Source organism: Pelodiscus sinensis, chromosome 11 (assembly GCF_049634645.1).
Source record: "Pelodiscus sinensis isolate JC-2024 chromosome 11, ASM4963464v1, whole genome shotgun sequence".
Classification (NCBI taxonomy): Eukaryota; Metazoa; Chordata; order Testudines; family Trionychidae; genus Pelodiscus; species Pelodiscus sinensis.
Genome location: NC_134721.1, coordinates 26,629,397 through 26,651,564, shown reverse-complemented (window position 1 = coordinate 26,651,564; position 22,168 = coordinate 26,629,397). Strand labels below are relative to the sequence as shown.

At 43.8% G+C, this 22,168-nt stretch overlaps 1 protein-coding gene across 18 annotated transcripts in view; it reads left to right on the top strand.

Moving 5' to 3' along the window:
* The window catches only part of SLMAP (sarcolemma associated protein), a 203,684-nt gene that overhangs the window by 94,006 nt on the left and 87,510 nt on the right, over positions 1-22,168 (top strand). For all 18 annotated transcript variants that reach the window (XM_014577409.3, XM_075938864.1, XM_075938860.1 and 15 more), the window contains 3 exons: positions 3,471-3,543; positions 10,733-10,769; positions 13,434-13,496. In XM_014577409.3, the coding sequence (XP_014432895.1) occupies positions 3,471-3,543; positions 10,733-10,769; positions 13,434-13,496 (173 nt within the window). The remainder of the gene's footprint in view (positions 1-3,470; positions 3,544-10,732; positions 10,770-13,433; positions 13,497-22,168) is intronic.

Sequence of the window (22,168 nt, the reverse complement as noted above, 5' to 3'; positions counted from 1 at the left end):
TAAACTTTACCCTACTTACAGATAGTGAAGAGTCTCTTCTTGGAGAAACAGATGTCTCTCCCTCAGTATCTGGAGAGAAACTGCTCAGGGACAAAAGAGGGAAATCCCAAAAATTCCTTTTTGGAAATTCTTACCTACATTTCTATTAACTGCCAGTTACCTGGTAAGGTAAGGGACGGAGTTAACCCCTTAGTCCCCAGGCTGCTGGCCATCTCTCATGATCATGACAATGATGAACAATGCATAGGTCACAGGGCAGATGCTTGGAGGACTCTACTAATTACATCTGCATTGTGAAAACTGACCATTTATTCCTACCCTTTATTTCCAGTTACTGATCCGTAAGAGCAAAATGCAGGACAATGTAGCACTTTAAAGACTAACAAGATGGTTTATTAGATGATGAGCTTTCGTGGGCCAGACCCACTTAAGTCTGGCCCACGAAAGCTCATCATCTAATAAACCATCTTGTTAGTCTTTAAAGTGCTACATTGTCCTGCATTTTGCTTCAACTACCCCAGACTAACACGGCTACATTTCTATCACTGATCCGTAAGAGGATTTTCCCTTTTATCCTGTGACTGTTTAGTTTCTTTGATGGGCTCTGGCGAGGGACCATGTCAAAAGTTTTCTTGTTCGTTTGTTGATTCTGGTCTTTAGTATAGAGTCAAGTGATTTGCTTGGTACAGAAGTTAGGCTTCCCAGCCTGTAATTGCTAGGATCACCACTGGAGCATTTTTCAAAACTTGATGTTATATTAGCGATCTGCTAATCATCTGAAACTGAGGCTGATATAAGCAAGAGGTTACGTATCACAGTTGGTAGTTTGGTAATTTCATATTTGGATGCTTGGCAGAACTCTTGAGCGAATACCATCTGGTCATAATGACTTAGTGTGCTTAACTTATCAGTGTGTTCCAAAACTACCTCTACAGACATCTCAATCTGGGACAGTTCTTCAGATTTGTCATGTAAAAAGAAGAACTTGGATGTTGAGATCTCCCCCATGGTCTCTGCAGTAAAAACCAATGTAAATAATTCATTTAGCTTCTCTGAAATGCTGTCTTCCTTCAGTTCTTCTTTTGTGATAGGATTTTGCTAGCCAGAGATTGCATCATCATCATACTTCTAAAGCAGCAATGTACTCCTCTTGCTGAGCACATCCTCTTTCCCCTACCCCCATCCCTGGTCTCTCTCACTTCTCGAACACAACAGGATATAGAGGAAAGAGAACAGAAATCTTCTCATCTGGAATTCTCTCTGAAGCAAATTATTTCCTCACTTTCCATTTGGTATCCATAAGATACGACTTCAGTCCCTGGGATGGACTTGGTCCTTACTTGAGCTTTCCAGGCTTCTTTTCCAGTGACTCTGAATTGAAAGAAATAGCTAGAAAGTTAAAGAAGAGTCACCTAAAAGCACTTGCTTCCTAACCATAATCGTACAACTTTCTGCAGTCATTGTCCTATCAGAGGGCTGTCCTCAAAAAGATCTTCATTCAGGTGCCCTTCTTTCTTTGGAAAATAAATAGTCTGTTCTCATACATCCTGCAGTAAAGTGATTCCTTAGTTTATTTTGGGAAAATCCACATTCCAAATTCTTGGCCACATCTAATATCTCAGGCAACGTCTATATTATAAACTTCATTGATATAACTGTGTCGCTCAGGAGGTCTGAAAAATCCACACCCCTGAGCACCATAGTTGTATCAGTCTAACCCTCAACATAGTGCACCTTCCCATTGGCATGGCTATGGCCTCTCATAGAGAAGGACTAACACCACTGATGGGCAAAACTTTCTTGATGGCATAGTAGCAGCTTCACTAAAATGCCACAGCCTCCCTGCATTTTAAATGTAGACCTGCCTTCAGAATCTGTGTGATCTCCCAAAGGACTACTTGGGAGCATTTTGTAAAGGTAGGACTCTCTGTAGTCTCTAATTTTGAGTATGGTCAGTGGTTCCCCTTGAAAGCAATACTTCTTAAATATGTATTTGCTAGAAAGATTTGATTCTATTTTGTGAAAGACATGTGACTGTTGTCCCAGTTGAATGTATCGGTGCATTTTCTTCGTACTTACTGCTTTAGAAAGTTTTGGAAATTTAAACCCACTCTATTCCCTGCTCTTTCAGTGAGTGCAAAGCCATGGCATTTTCTGTATTTCCAGAATTTCTAGGTTTGTTACCTAAATTCAATAAAGACATACTGTCCCTCCCTTGACACCTTTTTTTTTATTGCCTAAGCTCATCTGAAGAAGTGGGTTTTGTCCACAAAAGCTCCTGATACTTTAGATAGATAGATATAAAAAAATTGTCTCTAAGGCCATGTCTGCAACATGCAGAAAATAAGCACTGTCGCAGTCAATCTTCTGGGGTTCAAATTAGCAGGTCTAGTGAAGCTCTGCTAATTCGAACTGAGAGGGCTCCCCTTTTGGCTCCAGTAGTTGTGCTCCTCACGAGGAGTAAGGGAAGCTGACCATAGCATTTGCTCCTGTGGAACTCCTGCTGTGTGGATTGTATTCATGTAAGGTGTAATGAAGGTGTAATTAACATAGCTGGAGTTGAGTATCTTAAGTCAACCTTTCCCTTTAGTGGAGACCAGGCCAGAGGTGCCACAGAACTACTCATTCAGTCATGTTGTTGTCACTGTTGTGTTTTGAAATCTATAATTAACTTTTTTGTCTACTGAGAGCTGGTTGTCTCAAAACAAAAAACAAACAACAAAAAACCACCAACAAAAAACCCCCCCCAAAAAATCAGGCAGGTACTGTTGAATGTGGAAGACTCAGAAATGGATCTACACCAGGGGTGGCCAACCCCCAAGGCTCACGAGCCACATGTGGCTCTCTCCCTCTTCTCCCCCCCCCCGCCCCCGGGTGCGGCTAGTGAAGTTGCCCCCCCCCCCCCCCCGTGGCTCGAAAGCCATGCCCCCAAAAATGTTCCTCTCCTCTCTCAGTTCCCTGTGCTGACCTGGGCAGGGGGCTGTCCAGTGCGACCATGAAAGCTGCAGAAATAAAGATGGCAGCAGGAGTCTGCTGTGGCCAAAAAGCCTCAAAACATGTTTAACTGCGGCTTCCTAAAGGTCAGAGTCTTGTTTTTTTTTTTCTCTACCCCCTCCCCTCCACAACTTTGCCCCAACTCTTCATGCTGGATCCATTTCTGTCTTGGCTCTTTGCCCAGAATGGGTTGGCCACCCCGATCTACACCATAAGTTAGGAATCAACACAGGGCCTTAATTTTTCAAGCTTCTGATTGGCAGCTTTTGCTTTCTCACAGGGAGGTACGAGCAGGGAGACTCAGTTGTTGGGGGCCAGTGCTTGGAGACCTCCCCTTTGTTTTCTTGCTCATTCACAGAGTTCCTTGATTGTGACATACCTATATATTTCCTTCAAATCATGTTTGCACTTCTATTAACTAAGTAATGTCTTATTAACTGATTACTAAGACTCACAGTATTCCTATTTCTTCTCAGTTACCCATGGATGTATAGTCTCCACAATAAAACTATTTCTCCCAGATGGTATGGAAGCCCGGTTACGGTCAGAGTAAGTATAATTAAGTATTTTATTAATACGTACTGAAATTAGTGTATATTATGAGGGGTTTTGTTCAGTATATTACCATCATAATAATATGTAACACATGTAGATTTATATAATTGTGTATATATATGCGTACTACGTAACATATAATATCCCTGCCCCAAAGCATTTCTCATCTAGTATGCACAGGTAATAAAGATATTAAAAGGTAGCACTCACACAAGATTAATAAAGTTACAAAAGTGGGCTTGCAAGGCCACGTTTAGACTTGTAGAATCTTAAAAAGTTTTCTGGTAAGATAGACTGGTGTGTTAGGCAACTGCCACATCTTAGCAACAGCAAAGCTCTCATTCTTGGTAAGGCAGAGGGGTGAAAGACTTGCAGGTCTGGGTGTCCTGAATGGGACATCACAGGAGCCAAGCAGCTATTCCAAGGAACAGCATAAATCACACAGATTTCTTAGTACAATTATTTAACCACTAGTTATCTATTCTTCAGTACCTCTGATATATATCCATGTTCTAGTAATTATCTAAGAAGCAAAGATGCACTTACCTTAAGAGGGTTTCCTGTTAGATGTTTGATATGAAAGGAATAAGTGTAAGCAATTATTCTTCTTGGAAGATCCTCGTGAGTGCTCCACGTAGGTGTGTCAGTGCTGCTGTGCTCGTGGGCCTGGAGATTCTTGCTAGCAGTCCGCCGGCTGCTGGCCCGTGCGGCACTATTGCATAATCACTCAGAATGACAGTTGCACATGCGCCGGCGGCCGTTCCCTGGGTTTTTCTTAACCCCCGCCATCATCGGTCACATTTAGACAGTCTCCCTTAATCAAATACAGTAGCCGTAAGGGGAAGGGGAAAGAAGGAAGAGTAGGAAGAACAGGAAGTGGAGCAGGGCACAGGTGCTACTGCTGCATCCCGCTTGCCCGAAGGGCATCGCAGACAGGCAAACCGTGTCATGCCCGCACCACTGAGTTTTAAAAGATGCACAGGATGTGGGATTTCTATGTCAGAGACCGACGGACACGAGCAGTGTCTGTGCTGCCTAGGGCAGGACCTCCCAGTCAGCCACTGCCCGCACTGCCAGAAGTTTGCCCCAAGATCAAAGAAGGCAAGAGATCTACAAAGAAGACTTCTCTTCATGGACCTCAATACTATGGCTGAACCGCAGCCTCAATTAACCCCCCTCCTCTCCTGAGATACTCCTCTGGGGTGGAGAGCAGGAGGATCACTCCCTTGGATGGACGTGCCAGAAAACATGACCTGGAGTGGAGCACAAAACACTCCAGGTCTCCCACTGAGTCTCAGCCTGTGAGCAATAAAAGACCTCTTAACAAAGGCTGATAATGTTTCCCCTGAGAAGGGCTGTCAAACGGGGGATAGGGGAATCCGCTCAGAGAAGCCGTGATCCCCAAACGAAGCACAGAGCTGCTGACCATGCTTCGGGTTGTCCTTACAGCAAGCCTTTGGTACTGGCAGAGAAGCCAGTACCAGTAATTTACAAACAAAGATGGCAAGCTGCAGAACAGCAGAATGCCACGCTCTACCAAATGCTTGGTACTGCCAGTACTTGCTCACTTCAAAGCGTTGGTGGTAGAGCTGAGCTCAGCTGCAGTGAATTACACTGCAGTGCCTTCACTGCTCCCAGTACCGAGATACATAATGGAGGTGGACCTCACGGTAGCCTCGGTGCCATGCTCACCACTTTTCGGTACCTATGGCACACCAAGGTCCAGAGGTTCCATATTATCCTCAACACCAGCATCACTAATATTAGCAAGATTTAGTGACGATGAGGAGGAGGAGATAAGGGGCCAGTGCAGAGTTACTCAGTATGTTGCACCACAACAGCAGCAACTCGAGAAGAGGCAGATGGCTCAATGGATACCTCCGCAGCTTCCAGCACAGTGGCCCTATTGGGACCCAGGAGCGTCCTACAGAAGCCAACAAACGCAGTTACAACAAACGCTTCAGGGACCCAGGGTAGTCAGCTGACATGAACACTCAGAAATAGGCTTACTATGACCCAGACAACCATGACAGCAATTCATCTATGTAGGAGGCAACACAAGCTTTGCCTATTCCTCCCAATACATCATATTCCACGATGGACGAACACAGTCTCCCTGCATCACCAATCAGAGGGGATGACTTTAGAAGGTTCCAAGATGTGTTCGAGAGGGTAGCGGACACACTTGACATACAGCTCTCCGACGAAACACAAAACAAGCATAAACTCACGAGTATAGTCAGCCTACCTCAATATAGCAAGCTGGCTCTGCTGATGAACGAAGCTCTTTCTTGGAAGAAACTGGGTAAGAAGTACTACGTAGCACCTACTAGGGTGGATTTCCTCTTCTCCCACCCTTCCCCGAATTCACTGGTAGTCAAAGCAGCCAACCAGAGGGGGAAGCAACACCAGAACCCCAGAACACCAAATCATGACAGAGATGAAAAGAATGGAAGAAGGCGTATTAATCAGCCTCCCTCCAACTGAGAAATGCAAATTATGTAGCTCTGCTAGCCAATTACTCACACCAGCCATTCAAATCATTCAATTATTTTATTCAGTGCATACCAGAAGACATACGAGAACTGGTCAAATCAAATGTGAGGGAAAGTTCATTGATATCCCAGACAGTGTTGCATGCCACATTAGATGCAGCAGATACAGCAGACAGGTTCATGGCATCTGCAGTAGTGATGAGGCGAGCATCATGGCTGCAGCTATCGGGGTTCCCCACGGAGGTTCAATCGAACGAGGACCTCCAGTTTAAGGGCACAAAGCTCTTCGTGAAGGCAACAAACTCATCCCCCACACCCTTAAAGACTGTAGGGCGACACTACACGTACTGGGAATAAAGCTGCCTGGAACCAAGAAAAAACAATACAACATAACCAAAGGTTCAGAGCACCAGTGTATACACAACAGCATAGGCCATATGAGAACAAGAGGTGTATGAGACGAATCTGACAATCAAACAAGTATCCATCATTGACCCAGTCATCCACGTCACGTCACCAAATTTGAAGCATTGGTCAAGGGTACAACAGCCCTCATTTCTCCAGTCTGATTTCAGGTCAGGATCTGGAGCTGGAATTGCTTTGGTGTCCTAGAAGGACAGTCTTTTCTTGTCAGTGGCTAATAGGGGAGACATTAATTTTTCTGCTCTTCCTCCTCCTGGGCCTTACTATAGTTTTGAACACTGATTATGAGATACAAATAGGGAGGAACTGGTTGAGAATTTGAAAGTGGAAGACAGCTTGGGTGAAAGTGATAATGAAATCATAGAGTTCACAATTCTAAGGAAGGGTAGAAGGGAGAACAGCAAAATAGGCCTAACCAGCGCAGAGTAGAGCGGAAAAATGACTTCTCATGTCTTGCTCCCAACACACCTGTTAATGCATCCCAGAACCATGTTTGCTTTTTTTGCAACAGCATTGCACTGACGACTCATATTCAGCTTGTGGTCCACTATAACCCCTAGATCCCTTTCTGCCGTACTCCTTCCTAGATAGTCGCTTCCCATTCTGTATGTGTGAAACTGATTGTTCCTTCCTAAGTGGAGCACTTGGCATTTCTGGAGGAGCAGACCAAACTAGTAGTGATGGGAAATGATATCTCCATTCCTCAACCACTGACTTGAAGAGTCCTAATAAGGATGGGTTACGTCTCTAGTTTTTGTCAACGTCTGTCTGTATCATAGAATACTAGGACTGGAAGGGACCTTGAGAGGTCGAGTCCAGTCCCCTGGGGCAGGTAATATCTTTTATTGGACCAATTTTTTCTGGTGAGAGACTTGCAGCACCTTATAGACTAACAAGATCTGTAGATGGTATCATGAGCTTTCGTGGACACAACCCACTTCTTCAGGTGAATGACGTTACCAAAGGTTCCATTTCTAAATAAATAGGGGATGGGGAAGAGAAGGGAAAAGGGGGGAAGGGGATCAGAGTGTCATGGACTCTCTAATTGACTATTGCTTTTTCTCCTGCCCCCCCCCCCCCGTTGTTTGTTTGAGTTTTTCCAATTACAAACTAATTTGGGTACCCCCTGAAGCTGTTGGTGAGAGAGACAAGCTTTTGAGCTTTCAGAGCTCTTCTTCAGGTCTGGGAAACTAAGGGTTTGTCTGCAGATTATCAGCATAGATTTGCTGCTGTACTACTTAGTGAAGATGCTCCTTGTGGGTACTCCATCTACCTGAGGTGATAATTATGTTGAAAATAGAAGTCCTTTTGTCAAAATAGTGCTGCCTACATCAAGATTGTGGGTTTTGCATACCTCTGAGTTATGTAGACATACTGACATAAATCTGTACTGAAGACTATACCTGAGGTGTGTTCTGTTCTAGGGATGCAATTGTGTATCCGGTTAAATGTTTAACTGATAGGCTGATGCTTATCAATTAATGCTACCAGCTGCTCGCAGTCTCTCCTCCACCACCATCTTTGCGCCCCCCCCCCCCCCCCCCCCCCGTGGCTCTGCATAGAAAGGATTTGCAGGAGTGCATGCCAGCTCCGAAGCTCTTTTCTATTCAGAGCTGCTTGTTGGTGTAACCAACAAGTATAACTATGGCACTCAGTTGTAAAAAACCCACACCCCTGACCAACATAGTTATACTGAGCTAACCCTTTCTCTCTGTACTCATGTGTAAACAACACTCTGTATGTGAGAGTGCTTCTCCCACCAACATAACTATCACTTCTCATGGAAGTGGATTAGCTGTGCTAACAGGGGAGTTCTCTTACTTCAGCTTACAGTGTCTTCATTAAAGTGCTTGAGCAGCAGCCCATTTGCAATGGTGTGGTTGTGCCGAGGCAGCATTTTAAGTATACGCTTGCCCTCAGTGTGTTGCTGTTAAATGTGAGGTGGAACAGATTGTTTTATCTTGAGTAGCTAACAAATTACAGGGGACCATGTACAGTAAAGTGGCCCATTGACATTCCTCCAGGCATGGGGAACAAATGAAGGGAAGGAACAGCTGGGAGGAGGTTGTTAGTAGCTTATACATCATTTTAATAAACTATAAATCTAGTGTCTCTAATCCAGGCCCATACACAAGAGTTTCTGTGGGTGGTGGGGTGCTTTTTGGTAAATGTGGACTGCAAAAATGTGAATGCATCCCTTATGGTCCCCCAAGTAAGCAGGGAAATCAGCCTCAGCCTTCCCCCAGCTGGTCAGAGCATGGGGGAGGGAGGCTTGGGCAGTGCACCGCTCCTGCCTTCCTCTGACTGCCAGAGCATGCTTACTTGGGAGATCCTTCCTGCGTACAAGCCTGTAGTCAGTCCATGATTTTCAGTGTTTTGCAAAGTTAAGCTCCTAGGCTTGTCTTTTCAAAGTGTTTTGTCAGTTCCTTTGAGAATGGGGACTGATAAGTCAGATATAGAATGACTGTTTTGTGAGAGATGTTCACCCACAGATAACGCGATGTGTGCATCTTGTTTTTGTGTGTGAATTCATTCAAGAGCATAGCAGTGGTCTTGTTCACCCACACAGTTGCTATTAGGGCTATTTAGTGCACTGCATGATGTAGGCCATATTTTGTGATTGGTAAATCTGGCATGTGTGGATCTTGAAAGATGTTGATAGCTGTAGCAGATATGTCCTTAGGGTTACCAGATGGTTTCAACAAAAATACTGGACACACTTGACATTACATCACCATCTACATTGCATCTTATTTAGAAAATACCGGACACTTATATTTTCTCATTTATATTTTCTCAATTCGTTTCCTGAACAGAAAGCTCAAATACTGGACTGTCTGGTTCAAAACCTGTCAACCCTATATGTTCTCAAGTCTGCATCTGTTCTTTCATGGTTTGGTGCTGCTTTCATTACGTGTGTCAGGGGAAGGGGAAGTTCAGGAAAGATTTTGTTTAAGATGGGGACAAGCTTTTGACCTTAAATTCATATTAGATACTAAAAATCATGGATTGAATAGAGAGATTGGATTTATGGCTTCTTATTAAAACAATCTGTAACCTATTAACCACCACCACCACCACCACCACCATCTCCACCCCCTGCCCCCGCCCACCCCACCACTTTCTTTCTTGTCACTGAAGTAGTTGTTACCAGGTCTCGTCACCTTGAATGGTCCATTGAAATGTGTTAACTAAGACTAAACAATCCATTCCATCTTGTATTTAGCAATGATGTTGAATACCTTTTGCCGACTTGAAGAAGTGCTCTGTGGAAACAGAAACTCTCACCAACATCATCAGATCCAAGAAAAGATACTACCGTAAACACCTTGTGACCCTAATATCCTGGGACCAACGAAACTACTGGTTAAAATTAGGCAGTTACATAAATTGCTCTTGTTCTTCAAATGTGAAATTGTACAAAAAAGTAGCTATGTCCTTGGCCAAAATTAGCTCATTAACTTTTTATGTAACTTTTTCTTCATCAATAAAGTTGTATGTTAGGGTGATCTATCTAGTGGATTTAAGTGCATGATTTTGTCCATGTAACTCATTTCTACATGTAAATTGCATTTGAACTTAAACAAATCTACTTTATTTTCAAAAAACATAAAATGTTATCTAATATATGATATAAAAATCGTGGTCAAGGTTTTAGAAAGTGGCTCACTAATGTGTTGAATTTTTAGATTAGAACTGAAAGCTAAATGTAAAAATTGTAGTTCAAAGTACCATTTCACAAAATGGTTATGAGCATAAGATGTAAAAAGTAGTATTTGCAACTTCTCACTGTTTTTTAAGGGTATGTCTACACAGCAACATTATTTTGAAATAACTAGCGTTATTTCGAAATAACTTAGTCCATGTCTACAGAGCAGGCAGTTAATTCAAAATGTCAAAATACTGTCAAGCTGGAGAACTTCTTACTCTGACTCTTGTAACCATTATTGTACAAGGAGAAAGCAAAGTCGGAGAAAGAGTCCTCTATTTTGAAATAAATGCTGTGTAGATGCTCCCAATTTAGAAATAAACTATTTCAAAATAAACTATGCAATGGATATAGCTCATTTTGCATAGCTTTTTTGAGTTACACCCTGCTGTGTAGACACACCCTAAGAAAAAACTTAAAATGGAGAATGACTTAAGTTGAACAGTCACAGGAATGTTGATAGCTTTTTGGATTTTTGAACTACTGTTCTGTACTTGATATTTGTTGGCATAATTCTGTTACTGAAAAATAAGTCTTTAAACAATTCTTTTTCCAGTGTCATCCATGCTCCACTACCAAGTCCTGTTGACAAGGTACGTCATCTGTACTCTTGCTCTATTAAAATTGATGAAAATCTAACCATTTGTAGATGTGCCTTACATTGGGCTATTTTACATGGCTTTGTATTTTTACTGTTTAAAAAATGTAAACACTTTTCTTTTAGTATGACAAAGTATATGCATGACAGTGTGAGTTGTTATGGTATGTAAATACTCTACTTGATTCACTGGTCGCCAGGGGTGGAAAAATAGATAAAATAACTCAAAGCACAGTATGCCTGAGTAAATAGAGATGGGCATCAGGGCATCAAAGGTGATAACCAGAAGCTTGAATTTAAGTTTAAGGCAGTGAGAGGCTCCAAAAGGGGAGTGATGTGAGCAAAATGAGTGCCATAGAATATGGCTTTTGCTGCAGCATGTTCTGTGGTTTGAAGTGTGAGACACCGTAGGCTTTAAGAAGGACAGAACATTAGCTGTCACAGTAGAGGAGAGTGATAAAATTGTACCTTTAAAAAATATAAGGCTGTGATATCCTATGCATTTGAAAATTGTTATGGAGCCCTTTACTCGGTGGTTAAGAGGTGATGAGATTGGATTAGGAGCCGTGAAGTGACAAGAACATATATTTACTTTTAACTATGAGTTGACAGTTTGGGGTGTGCACATATACCTCAATCCTCTACCTGCCCTTACCCAAGGCTATAAATGACCTGATTCCTCTGCCTGACAACGTGTCTTTATGAACCTGTTCCTTTTCCCTTTCAGTCTGTCTGGCAGTGTTGTTGTTGTTGTTGTTGTTAATATTACTGTTTTAAGTATTGCTTATATATTTCCCAGTTAACCAAAACCCCCAACTTAACTGAGATCTCTCCACCCATTTAGAATCTTAGGGCAAATCAGGTACTGAAGCAAAGGTGCATTTTCTTTTCCCCAGTGAGTTTTCTGCTCTTTATGGAGCTGGAGAGAATTTAATATGATTGGGAGAGAGACTTTCTGCTCTTTGTAGTTCTTCCTGTAAGTTGGTTCATTCCAGACTCTAAAGCCTCCTTATGAAAGAGGCGTTGTCAAACAAAACTCAACAGAAAACTTTGGGATCCTTAGCATGTTGCAAAACATAGATTGTAAATGCCCAATATTTTAACTGAATTGCTTTTAATCTTTCATTTAAATCAGTCCATTATAGGGTTGCCAGATGGTTTAACAAAAAATACCGAACACCCTACCCCGCAAACAAACAAACAAAAAAAAACACAACCCCAACACCAGGAAAAAATTCTGTTAAGGAAAAAATGGGGTGAGACCAAAGTTGTTAATCAAAAAGAGAAAAATGGGGGGGTGGAGAGCGAAAGTTGTTAAGCAAAAGTTGTACCACTCTCTCCAGTTTGGGACCACACACTAACCTGCAATGCACCCACCCCTCCCCCTGAGCCAGGCCCCCCCAGTCTCCCCATCCCAATGCACTCACCCCTGCATCAGAGCCAGGACCCCCCCCCGTGCCCCTCATCCCAATGCACTCACCCCTGCATCAGAGCCAGGCCCACCTAGTGTCCCCCCCATCCCAATGCACTAACTCCTGCCTCAGAGCCAGGCTCCCCTAGCACTCTCCCCCCCTCCACATCCCAATGCACTCCCTCTTCCCCCTGAGGCAGGCATCCCCAGCATCGGGAGCCTCCATCCCAATCAAATCTCCCCCCTGCAGAGCCAGGCATGGAGAAACAATCTGACTTGTAAATTGGCTGCTTCTGTTGCCCGGCTCTGCTGCCTCTGCTCACAGTGCGTACAGGGAGGCATCATGTGGCCAGTTCCCAGTCTCTGCTGGTCACATGGGCCAGAGCAGTGCATGCTACGCTCTCAGCCCAGCCTGGCGCCCCCCCTAGTGTGGCGCCTGGCACGTGCCGCCTCCTGCCCCCCCTTCGCTAGACTCTGCCGCACTCCTCACGCCCCCATCCCTGCCAGATACGGCAGGGGAAAATTGTCCCCGCCGGGCTTCCATTCCAGGGGAATGTAAAATACCGGACATTGCACATGTCCAGTATTTCCTGGGTTTTTTACTGGTCGGAGCCCACAAATACTGGACAGTCCGGGTGAAAACCGGACACCTGGCAACCCTAGTCCATTGCTGATTTACTTCCATGACCATTCAGCATGCTGGGTGGACATCACATAATGTTAAGAGCAGTCAGCTGCTATTCAAATAGAACTTTTCAAAAATCATATAGTAGATATTGCCTGCCACTTACTCTGAGTTGTAGAAGAACCTTATGGAGACTGATTCTTTGTTTAGAACAGAATATATCATGAGGAGGTAGCATGCTCTAGCAGTCAGGAGACCTGGGTTTCATATCCAGCATTGACCCAACCTTCTGCATTATCTTGTGCAAATTGTTTCACCTTTGTGCATCTATTGCCGTCCAAGCCTTTTTGTGTGTTTTTTTAATTTAGATCATAAACTCTTTGGGGCAGTGATTTTTCTCAGTAAGTGTTTTGTACAGAGCCTCGCGTAGGGGCCTCAGTCCTGGTTGGGCCTTTTGGTAGTATTGTAATACAAACAATAAACAATAATAATGGTATAATTGTAAAGGTGCTAAGAGAAAAAAAATATTGTAGGCCGTGATCTTTCTTAAATATTTACAGATAGACTTTGAATTGTCTGATGTAAAATACCCAACATGATTTTAATATTTTCTTATTTCATAGGTTGCTGCTAACACTCCCAGTATGTATTCTCAGGAACTGTTTCAGCTCTCTCAGTATCTACAGGTAAAATTGTTTTTCTGTGAAGTCATTCTTTTTATTCATTAATTTGATACATTATGCATTTAACATAACCAAGTAGTTAATCTTTATTCAAAAGGTAAATCTTTCATATGTAATATGTATATCTGTTTATGTTCAAAGTACGATTTAGTTTATAAACACTAACAGTTAAGAATTCATTGCCTTCTCTGATGAGAACAGTGTAAAATATATGGTAATTGTTCTTATATGGTATCATTTCCTTTAATATTTTTACAGATGAAATTATTTGGCTTGCATAAGTACAGAATTCTGTATGTGCACCTACCTGCAGATTTGAAAGTGGTTTCATATACATCTCCAGAAAAATAGAGCTGTACTCCATCCTTCTTTTATTTATAATTCTGCTTTGGAAACGCTTTAATACTTGAAAATTATTACAGGACTGCCTGTGAAGCTTTTTAGTAGTATAACAAGAAAAAAACTCATGGAAGAATGTGAATGGGAATTACTAAATTGCATTAACATAGCACTGTGGGTTTTTTAAGAATTAATTTATCTGTCACTTAACCACCATTTTTCTTTTAATAGATTTTTCTCTTTATTTTTGTTCCCTTTTTACAAGTTGTAATGTAAATATAGATTATGTAGATTGGTTGGTGGTAGGAAAAGTATAGTTCAATGAGAGGACAAGTCATCTTTTAAAGCAATTTCTAGCTTTTAGAACAGATGTAGGGGGAAAGGATAATGGATTAGCTTACATGTGTGGCATATTTCCTTCTGATTCTGGAACTAGGAAGTAGCTTTTGTTCTAAACTGTGAATTTCTGTGAATAATCTGTGAGGTTGATAATGATAGTTGCATTTGTTGAACTTGTATATATTTTTAGAAATGCTTCCTAAAGTTCCTCTAAGGCATGCAAAAGCATCTTACCACCTTCTTGCTGTTAGTACCAAATAATTCTGGTACATAAAGCTACTCTGAGGTAAAAGGCAAAAATGTGCTTGGTTGCATTCCTCTATTAAAAGGAAATGTGGATTTCTCAGTTTTTCAAACAGCTGGTGCTGTCAGACTGATTTGATGGGAAGTACCAAGAGTAACCACAGGTGATTTGGATCTGTAATTTGGACTAATGTCACCTGACCAGCAATACGCTAGGCAGTCTTATTTCTAAATCATTGCATTTTCTATTTTAGGCTTCACCTAGTAAATCTCTCAGTTCTCTGAAAACCGAAAAAGTTTAGGTAGCCTCTCATACTTCAAGGTCAGAAGGAACGATCATGATCATCTAGTCTGACCTCCTGCACATTGCAGAACACAGAACTTCATCCACCTACTCGTATAGTAGACCCCTAACCTCTGCCTTGAGTTACTGAAGCCCTCAAATCATGATTTAAAGCAGGGATGGGGACCCTTTTTTGGGTTGGGGGCCACTGAGCCACAGAAAAATCAGTTGGGGGCCACACATAAGTGAGAAGCAAAAAACCCCAAACAAATCCTCGTTGATATGACCCCCAAATGAGACATTCCCCATATTCCTCTCACACACCTGAGCCTAGGTGAGCTCAGGCTAGTAAATTTTGTGTGCTCCAGTTCCATGGGGAGTGTTAATGGGCTGGAGCACCAGTGTGGGCTCCCTAATGCTAGGGAGAGGGAGCCCTGAGCCTTGGGGGCAGGATCCAGACAAGCCAGAGGCTGTATCTGGCCCCTGGGCCTGAAGTTCCCCACTCCTGATTTAAAAATTTCAGAGTTACAGAGAATCTACCATTTACACTAGTTTAAGCCTGCAAATGATTTGTGCCCGAAGCTGCCAACCTGACCCAAGAGAAATTCCTTCCTGATCCCACATATAGTGATCATTTAGACCGCTAGCATGTGGGCAAAGCTTAAGATCATTGGATAAAATACTGCCCATATACCTATAAGGTCATCCGTCAGTTTATATAAAGATTTTTACAAAGTAAATTTTTTTATTTCTAAAAAAGGTGTAATTTAGATTTTTGGGTGGAGGAGAAATATCTCTCCTTATAGTAATTAATGATAGAAATGTATCCGTGTTTGTATGGTGTAGCTGAAACAAAAAACAGGACTATGTAGCACTTTAAAGACTAACCAGATGGTTTATTAGGTGATGAGCTTTCGTGGGCCAGACCTACTTCCTCAGATTAAATAGTGGAAGAAAATTGTCATAACAATATATACCAAAGGATACAATTTAAAAAAATGAACACCTATGAAAAGGACAAATCAAATTTCGGAACAGAAGGGGAATGGGGGGCGGGAGGTAAATGTCTGAGAGCTAATGATATTAGAGGTGATAATTGGGGAAGCTATCTTTGTAATGGGTAAGATAATTAGAGTCTTTATTCAAACTTAATTGTAAAGCATGCTTAAATTAGACACTTTACACTTAAGTTTGAATAAAGACTCTAATTATCTTACCCATTACAAAGATAGCTTCCCCAATTATCACCTCTAATATCGTTAGCTCTCAGACATTTACCTCCCGCCCCCCCATTCCCCTTCTGTTCTGAAATTTGATTTGTCCTTTTCATATGTGTTCATTTTTTTAAATTGTATCCTTTGGTATATATGGTTGTGACAATTTTCTTCCACTATTTGATCTGAGGAAGTGGGTCTGGCCCACAAAAGCTCATCACCTAATAAACTATCTTGTTAGTCTTTAAAGTGCTTACATAGTCCTGTTTTTTGTTATAGCAATTAATGTTTTCAAAAAGATAGTTGAATTGCAGATAACGGTTTCATTTATTGATTATATTGAGCATGATATGTGTGTACTGTAAATGTGTGTACATTGCTATTTGTATACATTTTTTTGCAGATACAGTCATCTGCTTTGAGAATCTCAGGTAGAGAATTCTTCCTGCCAAATATCATCTCCAAGTTTTTTGACTTAGCATTTAGCTCCAAGCTTCTTTCACTAGAGAAGGTTAAATTGCACCATCTAGTGGCTTGAAGGAGAAAGTTAAAAACTATTTGTTTAGAAACTGGTTTTTCACCTAAACTTACTTAATGGAGTGGCTAGTTGTACTAAAGTTGAGGAAAGTGCCTACTGTAAACTTTATTGAGGACACAAGGCTCTGACTTTGTTCTCACTGACACTGGTTTCATGTAGGTGTAACTGATTTCAGCAGTTATTGCTTGTTTACTGTGGTGTGAGCACCTACTTAGGATTTTTTACAGGGAGCCGGGGGCTGTTTGTAGGGGTGCATTTATTTTTTATTTTGGTAAATATTTATAAAACCAGTACTTTTCTAGTGCTCAGTTAATATTATTTACATTACTTTCCTCCTCCTAGCTTGCTGCATGTAACTAGATTTTGTTTAGGAAATAAGGAATTGCAGAAAGTGGGCCTACTTATTATGTCAGGAAATAATTTCCCTCTTACCTTAGGAATGTAAAAAGTTAACCAGTTATCTGTTAAGCATTAACTTTACTGGGCAGTTGGTTAATCAGAGGGCCTGGCAGGTGGTAGCAGGCTCTTTACCCCCTCCCAACCCACCACAGCTCGGTGTGGGACCTGGGACAGAGCAGCTCCCCACCATTCACGGCTGGTGGTTAACTAGTTAAATTGGTTAACCAGTTAAATGATTTTTAAGCGATTTTTTTTTTTTACATCCCTGGCTTATCTCCTTTAATCTAGACATCTATATCCTAATGAAGTTTTTCTGTGTGTGTGCACATCTGTCTACGTGTGTGTGTGTGTCTTTTCTGATCACTTTTAATATGGCACTGAATTGCTTAATACCTCTATTTACTGCGTAGAATGTAGGGATGTAAAATGTTGGTTGATCAGTTAACTGGGTGGGCTGGAGCAGTCCCCTTCCCGCTTCAGGTGGGTATTGCTCTGGCCAGGCCTTGCCCACCATATGTGAGTGCTGTTCTAGTTGGGCTGGAGAGCCCCCAACCTACAGTGGGCCCAGTAGGGCTGGAACAGCTCACTGTTTAACCATAAACCATTAAGGGGGATGCTGACTGGGAATATACATGTGAGCGTATGCACTCTGGAACTGATAGCTACTGAGGGACCTATGGATGGACAAGAGAGTGGAGGGCCCATAGGATTCAAATAGTCCTTTTAAAAAGTAGATTGTAGAAAGAAATGTTTCTTGGAAAATGATATGTAAATTACCCCTACTGACAATTCTCTCTACTTTCAGTTATATTTCTGGTTTTAGCTTACGTGGGATAATTTGAGTCTTGTTTAGACTGTAATCTCTTTGAGGCAGGGACTGACTTTTTGTTGTACAGGCAGTCTCCGACTTACGCGGATCTGACTTACGTCGGATTCGCACTTACGAACGGGGCTTTTCTCGCCCCGGAGCTCGCAGGCGGCGGGACCGCCCAGAGCGCAGCGGTCCCGCCACCGCGTCCTCCGGGGCGAGAAAAGATGCTCCGGGTCTCCCTGGAGTGCTGGGGGGGACTCCCCAGCACAGCAGGGAGACCCGAGCAAAGCTGCACAGGCAGCGGGACCGCGCTGCCTGTGCGGCTTTGCTCCTTTGCTCAGGAGACCCGAGCAAAGTCACACAGGCGGCGGGACCCCGCTGCCCACGCGGCTTTGCTCCTTTGCCCTGGAGCAAAGCCACACAGGCGGCGGGGTCCCCCGTCTCTGCGGCTTTGCTCCAGGGCAAAGGAGCAAAGCTGCACGGGCAGCGGGGTCCCGCTGCCTGTGTGGCTTTGCTCGGGTCTCCCTGCTGTGCTGGGGGGGAAGGCGCGCAGCTAGTGCGCCCCCTCCTCCCCAGCAGACCAGGCTTTTGTTGCAGGATACCTGGGGTAGAGCAGTTGGGGTGCTGCCAGGTTGGTCCTGCGGGGACCTACCCGGCAACGCCCCAGCTGTTCTGTCCCAGGAGTCCAGATTCAGCCGCTGTTGAAACTGATCAGCGGCTGATTCCAGGAACCCGGGGGCAGAGCAACTGTGCCTAGGGCTTCCTGTAGTCAGCGGCTGAATCTGGAGCCAGTTCCGACTTACATACAAATTCAACTTAAGAACAAACCTATAGTCCCTATCTTGTACGTAACCCGGGGACTGCCTGTATATGTACAAAACAGGTCACAGTAGGTCCCTGTTCCGTGATTGGGCCCTGTATTTGCTACTGAAATGCAAGTGTAATAATAATTTGTGCTAGTTCAGATTGCATAATGTTCATTTAAGGAAACCTGTTCTAATAGGTACAATAGGATTACCCATGTAATAATGGCAGCAATATTTATATGACAGTAGTACCTAAGCGTCCCAGAGACTGGGGACCCATTCTTCAAGACACTACATGTGCCTGTAACAAAGTCCCTGCCCAAAAGAGTTGATAATCTAATTAGACATTAAAAGCACAATACTGTACTTCCAATTCTACATATGCAAATTATACAAATATTTAAGCTACTATAACTAAGAAATCCTTTGTGAATTAATGAAGGGACAGAACAGGTTATCAACTTTTCAATCTGACAAGATACTGTACACGTTATCAGTGTTATGAACATTAATACTGTAATTTCTTTTGAATAAAGAAAAAGCAAAGAGGCCAAAGAGGCAAATTTAATTATAATATTGTTCAGTAGAAAAGTGTAGCATTATGGAAGTCTACATTTTAATATTATTCACGTGAATATGTGCATGGACAATTTGTAGAGTTATTGTAATTGAGTATGGAGTTGACCATTTGGACATCTAGCTGTTCCTTTTGTGCCCACTCTATACATATAATTGAGTCAATGTTTGGTTTTATATGGTTGTAAATTAATTCAGTCAGAGGACTGATGAAAATTTGTTCTTTAGAGGTGGCCTTTAAAATCTATCCAGAATAGAAGTGATCCTTATTTAGGTTTCAATGCATAAGTTTCAATCCTTATTTAGGTTTCATTCTTGGGGAAGTTCTGTGCCAAAAATTTTAAATTTCTGCATCAAAAAATTAATTTCTGCACACTTTTAAAATGCTGCAAATATTTGTCAAGAATGCTATGTAATCCTATCCAGTTCAGTTATTTTGTTAATTATTTCAAAATACCTGTTAGCAAGTCTGTTTATTATAATAGACACACACACAAATTCCTTCAGGAGTAGAGAGTTAAAGAAACCTCTACAACAGCCCTACTCCTCTGTCCCTCCCTCCCCCCGCCCCGGAGCCTAGCCAGGGGGCCAGTCACTCATATATTTCCCCCCACACACACACACACACGCTCTCTCTCACTCCCTCCTCCCCCCCTTCCATGCCAGGGCCTCCCCTTCAGGAATGCAGAAGGAGAAGACGACGGGTGCTGCATCCCAGGCCTGGATGAAATTTCTTGCCTTCTTCCTTCAGGGCAGTGGTTCTCAACCAGATGTCTAGGGACCTGGGGGGGGGCCGTGAACAGATAACTGGTGTTAGACTTGCTAGGGCCCAGGGCAGAAAACCAAAACCCTACTGCACAGGACTTCAGGCATGGGCCGTGAGCACAACCACTGGGGCTGAAGCCAGAGCCTGGGCAACTTAGCTTTGTGGTCTTTGCAGAAATGTGGAGCCCTGAGCAATTCCCTTCTTACTACTCCAGAGCAGTTCCTGGCTTTGATATGCAGAAAAAATGTTTTAGCACAGCTGGGCTGTGGAGTTTTGATACCATGTTGGGAGAAGCCTAAGGGGGGGAAAAAAAGGTTGAGAACCCCTGCTTCAAAGCATGCTAGGAACTGCAGCTCCCATGAATCCTGCAGCTCTTCCTCACATCCCTCTTCTTTCTCTTCCCCCCCCCCCCACCACAGCAGTGTAGTCTGCTTGTGAGCTGGGATCTGCTGCGTCCAGTGGTCCTTGATGGTAATCAGCAGCTCTGCAATCCATTTCTATCAGTGCGGGGGTTCTGTCATTCTGCATGCACAACATTAATTTCTGCAACATTTTGCATTGCATAGTGGTACTGAATTCTCTCAGGAGTAAGTATTAAAAATAAGGGCCTGTATAGTTACACCAACCGTACATCCCAGAAAATCTGGGACAGTCCTGAATTTAAATGCTCTGTCCTGGTGTCACCATCAAATAGCAGAATGTCCCGAAAAGCCTTGCTGGAGAAGCAGTAAGCTGGAAATGGCTTGGTGCACTGCCATTTATTTCCCTTCCCCCAGTTGGCAGAGCTCACAGATACTCATTCCCCAGCACAGCACAGCAACAACACTCTCCCTCCTCCCCCAGCATGTAGGCGGCTCCCTGCCTTAGCTCTTTGTCAGCAGGCAGCTGATGAGGCTTCTGGAGTACCCTGCATTCCTGTGGGCCACCCAGCAAGCCCCCCTCCGCCCCATCAATACATACCACGCAGCCCCCTCCTTCATCCTGGGTGACTGCCTCTGAAACGTGGGGTCCTGCGGTGCAGCTGCCTCTTCTACATGTGCAGGCAACCACTTATTCTTTGTTACAGTGGCAGAGGGTGGGGCAGAGGGTGGTGCCAGGTGAGTTCGAGGCAAAAGACGCCAAGGAACCCCTACTGGACTTAGCGCTTTTGAGCTACTCCCTGAGCCCAAGCAGGGGCCCCGTGGAGCCCAGCTAGGGTGCTGCCATCCTCTCGCGGCTCACTTAAGCTTGCTAGTTGCACTCCGTTCTCGGCTGCTCTTTTCCCCGCCCCTCCTCACTCTGCTGAAGGAATGCCAGCACACGGAGCTTCTCGCTCTCCGCAAGCTGGTGTGGTGGGATCGGGGCTTTCTCCATCTCTCCCCCCCCCCCCCACAGCTGCATGGGCACCCCGTTGCATGGAGCGGGCTAAGCTCCCTCCTCCCCACCCCGATGGGGGAATGGCAGCACACTGTCCAGAAACTTTCCACACTGCAGAGGCTCATGAAACCAGGGAAGTGCCCACCTCATGCCCAAACCTCCGCACCCCAATCTCCTCACTCTGCTCCCCTGCCAAGATCCTGCACCCTCAGCTTGCTCCTACACCCTCTCTTACTCCTGAACTCTGCCTTCTGGCAAGACGCCCTACCCCCAGCCTGCTCCTGTACTCTACCCCCAGCCAGATACCCTGCATTCAACCTGCTTCTGCACCTTTCCTCTCACCAAGAACTTGCAACCTCTCCTCCTTCTGCACCCCATCTTTCTCCCAGATCCTGCACCGCAGCCCTGTCCCACACACTGAACCCATAATTTTTCCCTACCCCAGAGGCTAATTGGGGCTTTAAAATCAACGAACTCTAGAACCCCAGAAAAGTAAATTTGGCCTATGGGAAGCCCTGAACCTCAGTCCTCCCTGTCCTTTCCCCTCACCCTTTGGGGCTTGAGGGCCAGAGACATGAGGTGTGTCTGCGAAGAGGTGAGATGTTTTGGCTTCCAGTTTCAAGGGATTTGTTTTTCTGGTTTTGGGCTGGACGTTGCCTAGACCTGATCGGAGTTAGCTGTGATAACGTATTTGAGTTATTCTGATATGAGTGAAAGCACTGCTATCAGAAGTACAGGCAGTCCCCGGGTTACGTACAAGATAGGGACTGTAGGTTTGTTCTTAAGTTGAATCTGTATGTAAGTCGGAACTGGCGTCCAGATTCAGCCACTGCTGAAACTGACCAGCGGCTGACCACTCGAAGCCCGAGGCAGAGTTGCTCTACCCCGGGCTTCCTGGAATCAGCCGCTGATCAGTTTCAACAGGCTGAATCTGGACGCCAGTTCCGACTTGCATACAGATTCAACTTAAGAACCCCAGGCGTCCCCAAGTCAGCTGCTGCTGAA